Genomic DNA, 19,820 nt, shown 5'->3' on the forward strand with positions numbered 1-19,820 from the left:
ATGACTGTATGAGCTTTTTTAGGTCTGCTTTAAGTATTTATCCAAAGTGTTTTATTATAGATTTCATATTTTGAAATACCGCAATATAGCTATTTTTCTAAAATAGATTTTGACAAAACCTTGAAATATTTTCACCTAAATCTAGAGGTCATTGTTTATATTAGGTTTTAAAGAAATCAGGACATTAGTGACCATTCAAAAATATGAACTTTTCATTGGAATTATTTATTGGAATTTACCAGAAATTGGGAGTAATTTTATGTAACTGTACCAAACAGAAACATAAGCATCCACGCAAAAGAAAACAAATAAAAAAAACTATATTTCAACTAGAGTTGCAAAATTCAGAGAATTTTATGCAAACTAATGGGAAATTTTCAAAAATCAAAGATTGGCCCTTAATAGGGATGTTAAAACTTTAAATTATGGATGAATTTGAATGAAAAAAGAACCCAATCTCTTATTATTACAATAATTAATATATATATTAATATATTTATAAAATTTTACACATTTACTGTATGTTGAGTTGGTTTCTCAATTACTAAGTTTCATGGACGCTAGTGTCGTTAGCTAAATCATGACACATTTGGAGCTATGTTGGCATTTTTTGGATTATGGTTATGGTAACGAATGACACTTAATGACAGCCTTTATGACACCTTATTCATGCTAATGATAGGTGTCATGATGACAGCGTAATATCATCCTTGTGTACACCCCTTCAAATAATGTCACTACGTATTTTTAAACCCTTTAAATGGAGTCGATTGTTCTACTTTAAATAAATACAATCCTTTACAGTAAATATCACCCAAGAAACTTTGACATCAGCTTGTTTTGGTGTTGGGACCGTTGGCATCGTGACATTAACTCACATTTGACATTAAAATTCAAGGATTGTATATTTGTTAAATCCACTATTTAAAACTTTGCGTATAGCAAAGTCCAAAGCCTCATCCCTGTGTCGTTACGTGTGAGGAAAAAAAGATGGAAAAAGACAATCTCACTCTCTAATGACCAACAAAGTTATTCGTTTCCCATTAGTGAAGCTTTAAGCGTTTCCATTGAAACGTAATAGCTCTATTCATGGGAAACTGATCCTTGGTTTATAGGAGCAGCAGGAGGAGCAGGAGCAGCAGGAGCAGCAGGAGGTGGAAAACGAACATCAGAACAACAATGTCCAACAAAACGGTATTTAAATGAACCACTGTGTGAGTGTCTCAGATTATTTTTTCTTACCACCTCGTTGTATATAATTATTGAAGTGATCACCATGACAATGGCGTGGCTCTAACTCCTTCCAATCAATCAACATATCTTTGCTAGCACAGGACATAGATGTTCTTACACTGGCTCTACAGCTCCCTGTTCTACATGTGATATTTAACTGTAATATATGAAGTGCTGGCAGTTAAAACAAGCAGCGTGTTGTTGACTGATGAGAGTCCGTCCTCCTGCTTTCAGGAGAAATTACAACCCATCTATATCACGCTGAGGGAAATTAGTACAAAAATTGCTCTCAGTTGCTGTGTTGGGCAATTATCTCCAGTGGTGAGACTAAGAGCAAAACATGGTGTGTTTATAATAATGTGTAGTTTCCACAACCATTTAACCTCATCTTACCTGGATTAAAGTCCTCCTGGAGCCAAAAATGTATTTGAAAGGTGACAAAAGGAGGTGAAGTAGGAATGTGCTGAGTCATTGTACAACGTGATTTATTTTAGGTTCACAAATTGTTATATCTTGATTTTATTTGTCATTAATCATTAATAGTCTCTGTAAAAAAAACTATTTATTTCAATAGTTTTTTAAAGCTATAGGGAGCCATTGTATAAGAGTCAAAGGGCCACATTAGGCCCCAGAACCACAGGTTGCAGAACCCTGCTCTGGTAGAACCACAGCTGAACCACATCAGTTCTGGTCCCTCCATGATGATTCTGATGAGTGTGTACGCTCTATCGCTGAGCTCAGCACATTCTTCATTTTTACTGCTGCTCTCAATGTGAGCGTGAACTCAGTGATCGACTCGTTATGTCTGGATACGTTCACAGACCACGTGCACTTCAAAGGAGCTCATTGGTGTTTATACTCTGTGTATTCACTGTTACATTACCTGCAGCACAGATATGTGTGAGAGAGAGAGAATTTCCAACTAAAATTATTATTATTATTGATATTGTTAATTATTATTATTATTATTACTATTACTGTTGTTGTTATTATTATTGGTAGTAGTAATATTTTTGTATTTTTTATGATTAAAAGTAAACAATGGAAGGGCATCAACAGGGGTTTTTATTTCTAAAAATATAGAATAGAAATCATCATCTCTATTTGTTTTATTTTCAGCAATATATTTATCCATCTTTATGTTTTCTTTATATATCACTTTATTTTTTACTACTTCCTAATTATGGGTGTAACTTCCTGTTTGATTATAAACAAAAAATGTATTATTAATATTATTATTGTTATTATCATTGTTATGTTAATTGTATTTATAGAGCACATTTAAAAACAGACGTTGACCAAAGTGCTGTACAGAGGTTATTATTATTATTATTATTATTATTATTATTATTGGTAGTAGTATTTCTTTTTTATTAAAAGAAAATGACATCAACAGGGTTTTTTGTGTCTAAAATTATGAGCATTTAGTTTTAATGTCATATTTTTTGGACCTGAAACTGATTCATTGTGTGTCGTCATAAAACATAGAAATAATGTCAGTTTTACAAAACCTAAGCTCATAAAAATGATGTGCATTTCTGTTCAAACTCCGGTTGTTTAGGTTTTTTTTTGCGTCTCATGAATAAATAATAAACATTGCACTGAGTAGAAATGCAGCAGCACATAAAACAAACAAATATTAGATCATAACAAGGCTGTAAATAATCCAAACAACTTGATATCTGTGGCAGATACACACACACACACACACACACACACACTGACCTTGCCAGCAGGCGCCCACGGTGAGCTGCGTATCAATCTGTGAGGAATGGATGGGCCAATCGTCCGTCACCAGGTAGGGCTCGTAACTCACCCCGTCCACAAACAGAGTCACTGCTGGAAACTCCACGTTGATCACATAATAATGCCATTCTTTGTCACAAATCTGTGGAGAAAACACATAAAGATGATAATGTTCATATTCAGTTACTCTTTATTTATTCTGTATTTATTAGATAAAACATGTGTAAGGTTGAGCTTCCACAGAGGCTTATATTAGTGATTGATGAAGTGATTGATAAGCGTTCAATGACAGTAATCTGCTGGATTTATGGAAACTTTATCAATCATAACAAACGTTCTTGTTCAGGTACAATACTGTACATCAAAGCAGGTTAAAAACCTTCTTTATATCAGTTTCAGTAAAAAGTGACTCTAAAAAGCAGGAAATGGATGTAAATAGATGATATGCAGACGTGGAGCAGTGAGGAGGAGACTTTATGTGGAGAAACTGATCAGATGTAAACCTAACATGAGTATAACAGCCCATTCTGATTGGCCGAGTCATTTGAAGGGCGATCTCAGTGACGATGTGGCCTTTACGTGGATTTTTATTGTAAAATTGTAAAATAATTGGAATGCGACTAATAGCCCAGAAAATATGGTATAAATGTGTAAATATGCTATTGTGTGATTGGTTGATTGTCCATCAGTGGAATTCTTGATTTTTACTCTTTTTTAGAACTTGTAGCTTTTACAAATTTCATTATTATTTACAGAAGAGTTTTGACACATTAAGGGTCATTGACCCCCATGTCCAGCTTAATGAACCTATATTATATATATATTCATATTAATTAGAGGAAACAGAAGCTTTCCCAGGTTTTTATTGATCCTGTCCTGTATTTTCCCAGTTGATTATATATTATCTTTAAATGAGCAGATTTATTCCAGAAAAATTCCAGTGAGTGTAAAGAAATGTACTCATTATTTTCATGACATTAATGCAGTTTAAAGGAAATAGTGACTGTTTCTAACCATAGTATTGACTTTTTATATAATGATGTTTGTCTGAAGCAACTGACAGAAAAGTAAATGATTATATGATTTATACCAAAGTGAAAACTATTCATCATAATAAGATTCAGGATGAAAACAGACATTTCTAGTTAAAACCCTTTGGGTAATAAAGCCCCTAAAGCTTAGATGTGAAATAGTTTGATTTATTGTTGAAATAGAAATCTCCATCATGGACATGGAACAACATCAGTTCTGAAATAAAGTGACGACAGAAGCATAACAGAGTCGAGACTCACTATGTACAGAACATAAATTAAAACGTTCAGAGAAGCCAGGCGTGTATTATTAATATTGACGCTTTTATTTTCATCATCTAGACTTCAGGTTTCTATGAATGACAGACACAATGACTCAGCACTTTTATTTGACTGTCAGTAGAGGTGAGTCACTATAATTATCTGCTGTGTTTAGACATCTTCACTGTTATATTCCTAAGGCAGCTTTTATGATCACCAGATAATAGATATTACAACATATAAACAATAAATACTTGCCCTAGTTTCAATCATAACCAATAAAAACCATATAGTGAGAATTCATTAGTTCATTAATGTAACGTTTCAATAACTTACATTATTGTTATTGTAATTAGGTTTACATTATAATGTAATTTACTATATTCTGATGCTATGATAGATAAACAGTCTATGGAGAGAAATTTGTCTTTTTTATGCAACAATCAAACAAAAATAATGGATTTGAAATAAACAAAAATAGATTTGCAAACAAAACTGTCATTACAATATTTTTTTTAAGACTTTTAATTGGTCAGTTTGGAGTTACACTATTGTTCAAAATGTGTAGTAATTTATTGCTAACTTTCAATGTGTATACAAAACCAGCATTTTTATTTTACTTTTTTAAATGATAGTTTTTAAAAAATCCATTATTTTTGTTTGCAATGTTTTTTTTGTTGTTTTTTTACCAGTCTGAGGCTGACATTGAGTGGTATAAAAAAATCACAGTTTAAAACTCTAAGTGCATTTAACTTTATTAAGAAGTTATGAATTATTCTTTTGTGAGTTTCAGGCATAGTTTTTATTAAATATAGAATATGAATTTGGAAGCTTCTTCTATTCTTGTGTTTTAGATGTGACTGTAGTTATTTAGAGCGTTTTACTGAACAAATGATAAACATTTAAAATACTTTCCACTGAGTGAAAACTTGGCTGTAACTAATTAAGTTGTACTATTTTGTTCACACGCTGACGCCTTGTTTTCTGTCTAAACACTAGCGTTCTATTCTCACGTCTGGACTTAAACGTTTTTTTACGCGCCTGCAGTTACGCACTTTTCTCCTACACGTATTCTCTGATCCAGGCTGCTGACACGCCCACCACGCGTAAGCAGCCAAAAACACATATGTGTGAAAGAAGGCGGGGCTGGAGGAAAGGAGGTGATGATGTCATTTTTTGTGCTGTTTAGAAATCACAGAACATAGAGTTTTATCAACGTATGTAAATGTTATTGAAATCTGTGAAAATGATAAAGTTCACTTTTAATTTGAAACGCCTTCATTGATAAACAATGTAACAGGTTGATTTGATCAGATTATTGATCAGATTATTGATCAGATTATTGTAATGTGAATGTCACAGTTAAAATCTCTCTCCATCATCATCATCACCATCACTGTAAAGCGTGACAGAGTTAGATGATGTAGATATGATGTAATAACGCATCCACAGAGCGTCCTGTTTTAATACAGAGGGATGTTTACAGTGAAACACAACTATTAACTTCCATAATACACAGTTTTAAATATAAATAGTTTAAAGTGACCTGAGCCTCATTAAAATATGTGTGGGAACAGTTTATGTTCCATCCTCATCTGCATATGACAGCATGTTTCACTCTGTAGTGGATCAAACTGTGACTTTACGTTGGACATAAAATAGTTGAATCACTGTGACCAACGTGGACAGAAGTCTGTGTCTGTCACAGTTTTAATTAATCACACAGCAGCAGCTGAGTGATCACAGCTGCTGCTGCACGACGCACGAGTCTCTGTGGCTTCAAATGTAACTACGTCCATATTTCTAGTGTAATACAATGTTTCACCTTATGGGGGCGCTGCACTTATTCCAGGGTTAGAAGAACATAAGAGGAAAAGGATTTACACACACCGGAGAATGTATCTGTATCTGTATCTAAGTATCTATATCTATATATTTATTAGATTTAGGGCGAGTGGTGGTGGCGTAACGGTTAAAGAAGCAGGCTTGTAATCAGAAGGTCACCGATTTGTTAATAAATAATAATGATAATAATAATCTACTGTATCTATAAAAGCAAGGAACGTCTGTGTGTTTGTGGAGTGAATATTGCACCAGCGCTGTATCTGATGGACATGAAACATGAATGGAGAGGTAGAACCAATGTTCCAAAATGGGTGGGATGTGGGGGTGGGCTCTCCAGTGATTGGCTCTGGCCCGCATTGTTTTAGAACACTGATGATGTCATAAACATAATTTTTCCTGAAAATTTCATCCAAATCGTTTCATTTATTGATACGTTTTTACATCATTCTTACAGTGATTTCTTGTGTTTTCCTTAATTACGACTTCCCAACACATTCCTGGTGTTTTCACTGAAAGTTGCAGAAAAAACAATAACAGATGTTTTATTTTGTGGCTGAAAACATGTGAGTGTGTGGCAGAGTGAGGTGATAAACTAATCACTGTTTCCCTAGAGGTGAAGAAACACTTTGTGTTTCCACATATTTTAAACAAAATAAGACTTTTATGAACAGAAAAGTTTTAGATGTTTGAGTTGAGTTCTACAGTGTTATGAAAGTCTTATATTTTTGTGTTCAGTGAATTTATGGTGATGTAGAAACCAAACAATTCTCCACTGACTTTTTCAATGAGGACATTTTAAAATTTTCAGTGCAACAAAAAAACATTAAAAAGTCGTTTGACAACAAATTGTAGCATTTCCTCACAAACAAACAAATGAATAAAAACACAATGTTAACATTTGACATCTTTGGACATAAATTTGAATAAAAAAAGATAAAAATGTGCAGAGATCTTTTTGAAAAGCTTTGATGGGATTAAAATAAAATATTTTTATTTCTTCAAAATAGATTGTTTGTTGATGATTTATATGTTCTTATTGATTTTAAGCTGTTGGGTGTTTTCTGTTGCAGTTTTTGATCATATAAAGTACAGTAACTTGCCTTGTGTATAAAATGTTCTATACACATACATTAGCCTTGCCTTCAGTAAAAACTGGATTAAATATAGAATAAGATTTTATAAATAATTGTATGAAATAAGAGTAAAAACAAAGAAACTTTAAAAAACAAAAACAACGCATACTATATATATATACATACATATATTATGAGTTAACTACTGAAAACATACTGTAGGGAGAAGTGTAAGACGCAGTGAATGATATATATTATATTAATATAATTGGTATCGGTATAGCAATGTATATACATTTGGTATATACACCACCACCACCACCACTCTTAATATAATGTACATAATATACAAATATGTTAAGCGCCATAAAACAGTGATTGTACAAAATATATATGAATTAATTTGTCGTTCTTTTAGAAAATACTTTTATGTACGTTTTCAGTGAAATGGTCCCAAACTTTTGAGACTTTAGGTTGGTTCTTCTTCTGTTGCACAATTCCTCTTCACAATGTAAATAGTGATGCAACACTGCCCCCAGAAGTTCATATGTGGTACTGCAGCAAAAATGAAGCAGAAATAGTTTATCATGAATTTCCAACATTAATCTAAAAATGGTGATTTTTAATGACACGGTTCAGCCTCACAGACATAAAAAAGACTAAATGCTGTGATTCATTGGATTGTTGAATGTCTGAGGAAGATTTTGAACCACTTGTGATGGAATATATGTATTCAGTCAGACATGGCGTCATTTTAAAGGTGAGCCGTTCTGGGTTATGTCAATTATTTTGTCAAACTTGTTAAAAACTGTTGAGTATGTTTGTTTGCTGTGATGGTTGTGTCTTAGAATGGTTTATATGGTTAAAACCAGAAGATTCTAAGCTTTCAAACGGTATATGATACTTGTGATATGCTGCTGTATTTGAGACTAACCCTTGTGCACTCCTTTAGATGAAGAAGCAACAGAATAAAGGCACACAACACGTTCAGGAGGAACGGAGGTTCTTCTGACTCTGTGTTTGAGGTGGATTGTTACCGATTGCTTTCAGTCCGTGCACAGTCTGCCCCGAGTCAGAGAGAGAGAGTGATAACAGACGGGATAAATAGCTTGTAAACCTAAGAGAAACATTATCTAAGGTGGAGAGGACAGACCCATTTCATCTGCATTGTGGACAGAGTGTGTCTGCTCTGATCAGCTGATTGTGTTTGAGGATCATCTGTGGCTCTTACTGTCCTCACAGCAGTGAGTGACACGTGTTCTCATGTCTCTGAAACATCAGAAAACGCTCCAATAACACTAGATAAAGTCCCAACATTTGTTACTAGTTTTTATGGAGAAAAGAGTTCCACAGTGTGCACGTGCACGCACAAGTTCACAAGAAGAGCGCTGAGTTTTTCAGGAGGGGAGGGGGGAGCATGGAGTGCCTCACCATTCTACATACTGCAGCTTTAAGGAGTTAATTAAACGACGTGTTGATGCAAATTTTTGTAGTTAACATTACCCAGGACTGATGCTTTGATCTGATTGGCCAAATGGACACAGAGTGAATGAATAATGTTTGTGCTGGAGTGTTTCATCATGTAATCAATAGTGCGTGCGTGTGCGTGTGTGTGCGTGTCAGATGCAACATTCCTTGAGGGTGTTGGATCCACACGGGGAGGATGGAGGCTTGTTTCCACTCCTCTTCCTCTCGTTCCTGGTTGAGAGTGACTAAATCAATAGCGCTAAATGGAGTTTCCACAGAAACCATTGATTGTCTCTAAGTGCTGGAGGAACAAGGGCAGGAAGAAGCAGCTGTGACACGCTGTCCTCATTATTTATCACCAGGCACAGCCCTGACTCCTATTCTTAGTTCACCCCTCGTGTACGCCACAAAAACCTTTGATATGACGGAAAGCTAAGCCAAAGTATGCAAAATTAATGTGTAAAATAAGAATAAACTGAAACATAGAGTGCACTGAGTTTAAAATAGCAAATAGGGTCAGAATATAGGGCACAGTTTGAGCCTGTGATCATTATTTAGTTTTGTGTTTCAGTTCATACAGCCAGGACACGGAGAGACAGGATTTCCTGTTCCTTATTAAAAGAAGAGGAAGAAGAAGCAGGAAGTACAAAAGATAGAAAGAATGAATGAAGATTGTGCGTTTGAAGCATTTTGTGGAAGAAAAATAGATTTTTGTTGTTACAGATCTCACTTCCTGTGTAATGTTTTAAAGTTTAAATAAAAGGGGACCGAGCCCACTTTAGGGTGTTCACCTAAAAACTAGGGCTGTAATCAACCAAGGAAATGGTTGGTTGACCAAAACCATAACACACGTAGTGATTAGTCGACCATAAAAAAAACCTAGAATGAATGATCAGGTGCAGAGGAGGACGAGGAGAAAAATATTTAGTTTTGATGTTTTGTGATTTGTTTTTAAACACAGACCATTTATAATATGAACCTTATTCAATCTTTGATCAGAACCTGACAAACATTATATATTTATATCAGAGCCTGACCTGAAACACACGATTTGTTTTTCATACAAATGACATATTTACGTTTGTTTTAATGGTAAACCTGCATTTATTAATAACCTGTTAATGTCAACATCAGATCAGTGCACAGGGAAACAAACACACGTTAAACACAGGTGAGCAGTGTTCCCACTGTGCAGAGACAGTGGATCTATTTATATAATCTACGTATCAAATATAAGGATAATCTATGTTCTTGTGCAGAAAAAGGATTAATTTAGTTCAGTTTGCGACTCAGATGTCCTGGTTTTAATCATCTCCACCTCTGTGTGAGCCACACAATAACACCAGAGTATAAATAGAGGAAAATACTACAAAAAGCCACTTGTTTGGAAGAAACGGAGTGAAAATCTATTTCTTTGTACGTGTGACCAGCGACAGACAACATGAGTGAGACACACAGATGTTAGCGTGCAAAAAGTAACTATTTCGACGTTGAGTATTTCCACACACACACACATTCTATAATCTGCTTAGTGTGCAAAATAGCATGTCAGGTAATTATGAGCCTTTTTAGAAAAATACTTTCAGCATGAGGTGAATTAACCCCAAGGGTGAACAATTACGATGAGCTTGCATCCTTTCCCCTTAATTACTGAAAGCAGTGACCTGGGAAAACCTAATGGATTTCACTGATTAATCATTAAAATTATTTAGACTTTTTTCCACTTCACATTAAAAGGAGAAGATAATGTAACAGAGCTCTGATAAACACATGTAGGCCTGTTTGTTCTACTGACTGTAGTCTGTGTGTTGACATGTTCAGGGAGAGGGTGTTGACTGGGGGTTTCTAACAGCATTGTTGGTGGTTTAGTACTTTAATTTGGGGTAATGTACTACTCATACTAACGTACTACTCATACTAACGTACTACTCATACTAACGTACTACTCATACTAACGTACTATTCATACTAACGTACTATTCATACTAACGTACTACTCATACTAACGTACTACTCATACTAACGTACTACTCATACTAACGTACTACTCATACTAACGTACTATTCATACTAACGTACTATTCATACTAACGTACTATTCATACTAACGTACTACTCATACTAATGTGCTACTCATACTAACGTACTACTCATACTAACGTACTACTCATACTAACGTACTATTCATACTAACGTACTACTCATACTAACGTACTACTCATACTAACGTACTACTCATACTAATGTGCTACTCATACTAACGTACTACTCATACTAACGTACTACTCATACTAACGTACTACTCATACTAACGTACTACTCATACTAACGTACTACTCATACTAACGTACTACTCATACTAACGTACTATTCATACTAACGTACTATTCATACGTACTAACGTACTACTCATACTAATGTGCTACTCATACTAATGTGCTACTCATACTAACGTACTACTCATACTAACGTACTATTCATACTAACGTACTACTCATACTAACGTACTATTCATACTAACGTACTACTCATACTAACGTACTACTCATACTAACGTACTACTCATACTAACGTACTACTCATACTAACGTACTACTCATACTAACGTGCTACTCATACTAACGTGCTACTCATACTAACGTAGTACTCATACTAACGTACTACTCATACTAACGTACTACTCATACTAACGTGCTACTCATACTAACGTAGTACTCATACTAACGTAGTACTAACCCTAGTACAGAGTAGGTCATTTTAAACACAGCTTCACTAACTTTTTATTCCTTCACTTAAAGACATATTTTCTGATTTTGAAACTTTTGGATAAAGTGATGCTTGTAATTCCATATTTTTATGACCCTGTCAGTCAAAATGACACAACATAACCTCTGATTGGCAGTGATATTGATTACAAAATGAAAATGAATTGGTCTCAAATAAAACCACAATTCTAAACATTTTACTTGCATGAATAAGGTGTCATGAAGGCTGTCATTCTAACCCTTAACACTACTGATGTGATTTCAAACGACTTCCCTTCAAGCAACGTGACTCACACAATTCCAGTGACTCAGTTGTGTCATCGGATTTACTAGTAGTTGAACATTTTGAACTTTTCAAGCATCTTTAAGTGGAGCTGTATCACGACATTCAGTTTCTCCCTACGTCACGTCGCTGGAGAAACTTGGAGGAAAGAGTCATCGTGGCTTTATGCGACTAACTTGTCCTGTACGACACCTGTGCTCCTTTTTACTGGGAACACAATAATATAAAATAATTCAATTCAACTTTATTTGTATAGCGCAATTTACAACAATGTCATGTCAATGTGCTTATGAAAATTCAAAATTCATGATGAGAAAGAAAAAACCCAACAAGATCCACATGAACAAGCATTTAGCGACAGTGTGAAGTCATACCAGAGTCACATACTGTACGTAGGAGCCTTTTTAACATCAGTGCTGCACAATAAAGTGTCCTCATTAGTTTAGAAAGTACGTTTTGTACTGGATGTGTTTTTACACGTTGTGCTTGGTTTACTTCAGTAGATTCTGCACCTGATGGATGAGCTCGTCTATGTAGCAGCTTATCTACAACTAAAACTAGATCACATATATCTAGGGTTGAAGAGTCACCTCCCTCTTCTATCTATCTATCCATCAACATATCAATACAATTATATTATTAATATATATATATATATTCACCAGTAGGAAACTATTTACCATCACTGACTTTTGGAGGGAAATAGTTTCCACCTTGACATCTAGATTTAAGCAGTTATTATAATCGTAACAATAGATGAATTTATCCAGCATTTAGACTTGGTGCAATGTTTTTTCTCAATGTTAGTATTTCAGTTACATTACCTGGAGTTTGAAGCATAATGTTCTCATACACACACACACACACACACGTATATATACATATATAGAATATTTTTATTGAATGACAATGCAGTTCAAATAGTTTAATTTCAACATGAATCTGACGCGCTCCATACATAATTATAGCTAAAGCTAATATTTAAATCCTGTCCTTTGTTGGGCTTCAAAATAAATACAACGTACAAAATGATGATCTTATAAAACAATTTACAAATACCCTATATACAGAAATACATTCCTAATCATCATAACTGTAAACATGTACATTATATATAATATAGTGTTAGTGTGTGAGTGTATTTTGACATACCTGCTGATCACTAGATCTGTGTGCGTTTGCCCATCCTGGACCATAGTTTATTCTTGGAGTTTCACTTGTTGATCCTGTGGTGCTAGCGGTGTTAGCGGTGTTAGCACAGACTGTGTTTCACTACTGTCTGAATGTTCTCCTTTATGTTTCTATGGAAACCAAGTGCTTTCTATCACTAAATGTTGTGTAGCATGTTGAATGAAACCCAGCATCTACACAAAGTGAAAACTGATACAGTGTTAATGAGATATGGTCAGATCACATATTACTATTTAGATGTTCCTAGAGTAATGGAAACACAGCTAATGTGAATCTGCTTTCACTTCCTCTCCTGCAGTGAACCAACGTGAATGATAATTACAGCCTCTGACCCTGATACAGTGACTTCTTTAGAATCCTCACCTGCTCCAGTTTCCAGTGAAACTCAGCAGGTCTGAAAGTGTCGAGTTGACTGAAATCCCTCCTGAGCAGAAACACCAGGCGACAGTTGTGAACATAAAGAGAATAATGGTGTCGGTTCATCTCTGCAACACAAAGATGACAGAAAGCAACCAACATGTCACTATAGTGAAGTAACATTTTATGCTGTAGCTCTATAATGCAGACATGAGCAACTGAACCACCTCAGAATCATTTTGTGTGGCTCCCAAAAAATAAAACTTAAAAAATTGTAATTCAAGAAATTCAAAGGATTATGAAGCTCAATGTAATAAACAAAACAACTAAAAAATACAACATGCAAAACGACAGCAAAAATCACAAAATGTAAAGAAAAGTCCATAAAGTAAGAATAAAAACACAGAAAAATACACAAAATGACTCATAAAATACAGAAAACAACCACTTAAACACATTAATTTGTGTATGTATCAGAATCAGAATCCAGGAAAAAAAGATTTAAAAAAAATATATAAAAACAAGTTATCTACAGATTTATTTTTTTTATTAGTTACACTGCAAGTTTTAATGTAATAATAATAATATATTTCTTTTTATATAGAAGAGTACATGTAATAATGAACGTTTTACTGCTAAAAGTAGTTTTGGCAGTTAAAAGCATATACAGTATATATATATATATATATATATATATATATATATGTAGAAGGGCTCAATGGGTAATTTAATTTTGTACATGTTCACATGAGCACGAATGATAATTAAAAATCTTTGAATCCTTTTAATTTTTTATTCCCTTTTGGTTTTTCCTTTTATTTAATTAAAGATTAAAAGGCAGCAACAAAATAAATGTTTGTAAACTTTAGATAAATAATAAAGATATAATGATAAACTCTGTTCATGGTGCTTAATCATCCATTTACGGTGGTGGTGACGGTGGGAAAACATTTTAATTAATTTATTTATACAGGATGAATTTCTGCTGTTGATCAACAATAGAACATAAACTCAGTCACTGGGCTATATAAGCCACGCCCCTTCACATCCTGAAACTAAAACCAGAAGATTCCGATGCTCTAGATGAAATTCCTCAACAGTTTTTCTTCCAAACTGCGTCTACATATTTTGTAAGCTAATAATAATAAACCATCTGTGCCATCATTGTGCAGCGTGTACTGTACAGATGGTTGGTTTAATTACACAGTTCAGTCTAGAGAGTGTTTATGTTTCACTTCAAACCTTAGACAGTGGGTTGTTTATTAAAGGCTCAGTAACTGTGCTTAGTTGTAATTGAACTTTAGTAATTGAGAATGGAATTGTAATTGACTTTCACTGGAAAAATAATAATTTTAATTGTAAATGTGTAAAAAAGCTGGTAACTGTAGTCATAATTGATTCTAATTGAAATGTAATTGTAATTGAGGCCAGTCCTACCCGTCTTGTCAGAGTTGCAGAGCAGAGTTTCTTTCTCCGCTCTGAGTCCTGGACTGGGTCCGTGTTTCATCCATGTCGCTAACGTGAACTGATCCGTCAGGTTTTGTGGAACCACGTGATCCGGAACGTTCGCCGCCTGACGGCCGTCGAACCTGTAGATGAGGTCACTGTCGCGGCTGCTGTCGGTCACCAGGGACGCCGTCCAGTTGGTGGACGCGCTCGGAGCAGGAAGCAGGTCAGTACTTCCTGAAGCTGCTCCTGAATCAACCAATCACACGACACATTTCTGTTAACAGTAGCGTTACCACGAACCAGCACTTCCTAAACGCTCATCAAGCTGTAGTTTTATTAATGTTTGTTATACTTTTACAAATTTAACGTAACCAGGATTTGTTCCAGCTCAGATATTTTCATACTGTATTTGTCTTTATTTTTCTGTTTTAATTTTTTCTCTTCTTTTCTTCGTACTGTATTTTATTTAAACTAGATTTATATTTGGAAAAAGTGAAAGGACAGAATTCAGTTGTTTGACATTGTGTCATTTTAATTTAAAAAAATGAAATATGTTTTTATTTAGTAACATTTCAGGTGACCCCATTTAAATACCAGGCGCCCCCAAATGGGACCATGACCCCAAGGTTGAAAAACACTGCTATAATCGTTCCTCTTCGACTATTGTTTTTGTCACATGATGAAAAAGTACATCTCTTCACAGAAATCATATTTACTGTAATGGTATAATCCAATTTTTTTGATTTGAAATAGGATTTATGTTGATCTATAACACGTGTCAAACTCGAGGCTCAGGGATAAAATCTGGCCCTTTAGAGCATCCAATTTGGCCCCCAGGAGACAGTAAAAATGACTAAGAAAGAAAACATGAATTATTGTGTAAATGACTCAATAATCCAGTTGTAGATATCTCAAATTCACCATTTTAATGAAAGTCGACAATATGTTGAGGAGTTTATAGTTTATATCAAATTTTTAATTAAATTTGAATGAAATTTCCTACAAACAATTCCTCTAAATTACACAAACATTTGTTGCAAAATCAATAATTTTTGAGGTGAAGATCCGGCAATGCCTGATATTAAAAACTAAGGCACAATATGTTAAAGTTGTTCTTTTTCCAAACCAAAGTCTGTGGACCATTTCAGATCAAAACTGATCCATATTTGGCCCCTGAACTAAAATAATGATCTAAGATAATAAATACAAATTTATCTCATTATTCAAACAGAAAATAGAGTGACATCCATTTAAAATAATGACAAAGAGTGAATTCAGTTGAAAATGTGATATTTTTCTTCTTCTACTCTCGTTGTACAGCGTTTATACTCTTATTGGCCACATTACAATAATTTAGCAATTTTTTAAGAGAAATCCACACAAATGTTGCAGTCTAACACTCTCTCTCTCTGACAACATTTTTGCGTGTCGTTGCCATGGTGACGCAGTGTGCTTCATAACAAATTGATTGATCAGAATGATTCAGTGTGAGCAACAATGATTTCATGTAAACAATGTCATAGTTCCTCCTGGTCTAATGTGACAGAGTTCAATTTTGTGAAGTTTATAACAATTTAGCCGCGTCATTGTTTAAGCCGCAGGGTTCAAAGCGTGAGAAAAAAGTAGTGGTTTATAGTCAGGAAATGACGGTATATACTGTATATGTAGTTATGTATATACGGTGGTGTAACTGTACGCAGACCTACCACAGAGCTTCTGCAGAGACTTTTCTGAGTACGTTTCACGATCGCAGCCTTTTCCGATGTGATTCGTCTGCAGCTGCACAATCGCCTTCACACCAGACAAAGGACCCCCACATGTTTCCAGGTGCATCTTGGGAAATAGTTGCCTGCTCCCAGTGCCCGGCTCGTAGTCCACCCGCTTGTTCCAACCTTAGACAAATATAACGATATTAACAATAATACACAAGAGAACTAAAAAATACTGAAAATAAAATTCCAAAAAGACTTAAAAAAACATTCAAAATTACAGGAGAACTCACACGTATAATTATATTAATTATATTAAACGCTCTTAAGAGGAAATGCTTTATACGAGGGTGAGTGGCAGCCTGGGGGCCACATGTGGCCCTCGGTCTCTCAAAGTAAACACACAAACACAAATACACAAAAGGACAACAAATACAAAAACACAGCGAAAATGTATAAATGACCCCAAAGAAAAATACAAAATGACAGGAAAACTCACCCATATAATTGTATTAATTATATGAACTACTGTAGCCCTTAACAGGAAATGCTCTTTCATAGATATGGACAAAAACACAAAACACATAAAAAAATACACAATATAGAAATATAGAAAATGTGTCTCACACAATCTTATTTCTGTGGCTCCCACTGTGATATAATTACATAGTTATTGTGCATTGTTTTTTCTACAGAATCAATAAAATATCTCCACTGCTTTGTTATTGTTACACCTTTAAAATAAAACACAACTTTTATGTTTTCATCTGTGATAAATCTTCTCCTGAGTCAGCGTTTTTACAGTGAGGCGTCTCAGATATGTGGTTTCATTTGAAAATCAGTACTACTCTTCTACTACTCTTACTAACATACTAATACTAACATACTACTAATACTAACATACTACTCATAATAACATACTACTCATACTAACATACCAGTGTTTGGAATAACGGCGTTTAAAATAACGGTGTTTGTTTTTCAGTAACGGGGTAATCTAACTAATTAATTTTTATGCCGTTACAACGCCGTTATCGTTACTGAACGTTAAATGTGGTGCGTTACATGTATTGAATAAATAAAATGTTAATCTGAAAACATCCCTGGATTCTTACTCAGCTGTAGTGAGGAGGTGTGTTAAAAACACCGTGAGAGATTATGATTGGCTAAGGCGACGTGCCAGCACACACACACACACACACACACACACACACACACACACACACACACACACACACACACACACACACACACACACACACACACACACACTACAGATGTGATGACTCAGCAGAGATAGTGAGCGTGGAACAATCTGGTGAAAAGTTGTTATTTTTAAGGTAGCGATAGAAACACTATTTTATATTAATTATGATCAAAAACAAGAACGTACATGTGAAGTGTTCATTATATCCAGGAGTGAAGACTTTGTCCACATCTGTTGTAAAAAACTTTTTTATTTTTTTTAAAAATATTTACTTTACTTGGTAATGAGTTACTTTTATTATAGAGTAATTTAGTTACTAACTCTTTTACTACTTTTTTGAACAAGTAGTAAGTAACTATAACTAATTACTTTTTTAAAGTAACGTTCCCAACACTGCATACTACTCATACTAACGTACTACTCATACTACTCATACTAACGTACTACTCATACTACTCTTACTAACGTACTACTCATACTACTCTTACTAACATACTAATACTAACATACTACTCATACTAACATACTACTCACACTAACGTACTACTCATACTACTCTTACTAACGTACTACTCTTACTAATGTACTACTCATACTACTCTTACTAACGTACTACTCATACTACTCTTACTAACGTACTACTCATACTACTCTTACTAACGTACTACTCTTACTAACGTACTACTCATACTACTCTTACTAACGTACTACTCATACTACTCTTACTAACGTACTACTCATACTACTCTTACTAACGTACTACTCATACTATTACTAACGTACTACTCTTACTAACGTACTACTCATACTACTCTTACTAACGTACTACTCATACTACTCTTACTAACGTACTACTCATACTACTCACACTAACGTACTACTCATACTACTCTTACTAACGTACTACTCATACTACTCTTACTAACGTACTACTCATACTACTCTTACTAACATACTAATACTAACATACTACTCATACTAACATACTACTCACACTAACGTACTACTCATACTACTCTTACTAACGTACTACTCATACTACTCTTACTAACGTACTACTCATACTACTCTTACTAACATACTAATACTAACATACTACTCATACTACTCTTACTAACGTACTACTCATACTACTCTTACTAACATACTAATACTAACATACTACTCATACTAACATACTACTCACACTAACGTACTACTCATACTACTCTTACTAACGTACTACTCATACTACTCTTACTAACGTACTACTCATACTACTCTTACTAACGTACTACTCATGCTACTTTTACTAACGTACTACTCATACTACTCTTACTAACGTACTACTCATACTACTCTTACTAACGTACTACTCATACTACTCACACTAATGTACTACTCATACTACTCACACTAACGTACTACTCATACTACTCACACTAATGTACTACTCATACTACTCTTACAAACGTACTACTCATACTACTCTTACTAACGTACTACTCATACTACTCTTACTAACGTACTACTCATACTACTCTTACGAACGTACTACTCATACTACTCTTACGAACGTACTACTCATACTAACGTACTACTCATGCTACTCTTACTAACGTACTACTCATACTACTCTTACTAATGTACTACTCATACTACTCACACTAGCGTACTACTCATACTACTCTTACTAACGTACTACTCATACTATTCATACTAATGTACTACTCATACTACTCTTACTAACGTACTACTCACACTAACGTACTACTCATACTACTCACACTAGCGTACTACTCATACTACTCTTACTAACGTACTACTCATACTACTCTTACTAACGTAGTACTCATACTACTCTTACTAACGTACTACTCATACTACTCTTACTAACGTACTACTCATACTACTCACACTAACGTACTACTCTTACTAACGTACTACTCATACTACTCTTACTAACGTACTACTCATACTACTCTTACTAACATACTAATACTAACATACTACTCATACTAACATACTACTCACACTAACGTACTACTCATACTACTCTTACTAACGTACTACTCTTACTAACGTACTACTCATACTACTCTTACTAACGTACTACTCATACTACTCTTTCTAACGTACTACTCATACTACTCTTTCTAACGTACTACTCATACTACTCTTACTAACGTACTACTCATACTACTCTTTCTAACGTACTACTCAT

The 19,820-nt window shown here is 34.5% G+C and overlaps 1 protein-coding gene across 3 annotated transcripts in view; it reads right to left on the reverse strand.

Annotated features, from left to right (window-relative positions):
• clstn2a (calsyntenin 2a) overlaps positions 1 to 19,820 on the reverse strand; it is a 188,436-nt gene that overhangs the window by 20,371 nt on the left and 148,245 nt on the right. For all 3 annotated transcript variants that reach the window (XM_028441969.1, XM_028441970.1, XM_028441971.1), the window contains exons 7-10: positions 16,408 to 16,593; positions 14,690 to 14,947; positions 13,259 to 13,380; positions 2,959 to 3,121 (exon numbers count right to left, since the gene is read on the reverse strand). In XM_028441969.1, coding sequence (XP_028297770.1) covers positions 2,959 to 3,121; positions 13,259 to 13,380; positions 14,690 to 14,947; positions 16,408 to 16,593 — 729 coding nt within the window. The remainder of the gene's footprint in view (positions 1 to 2,958; positions 3,122 to 13,258; positions 13,381 to 14,689; positions 14,948 to 16,407; positions 16,594 to 19,820) is intronic.

Source organism: Gouania willdenowi, unplaced genomic scaffold (genome assembly GCF_900634775.1).
Source record: "Gouania willdenowi unplaced genomic scaffold, fGouWil2.1 scaffold_354_arrow_ctg1, whole genome shotgun sequence".
NCBI classification, from domain to species: Eukaryota; Metazoa; Chordata; class Actinopteri; order Blenniiformes; family Gobiesocidae; genus Gouania; species Gouania willdenowi.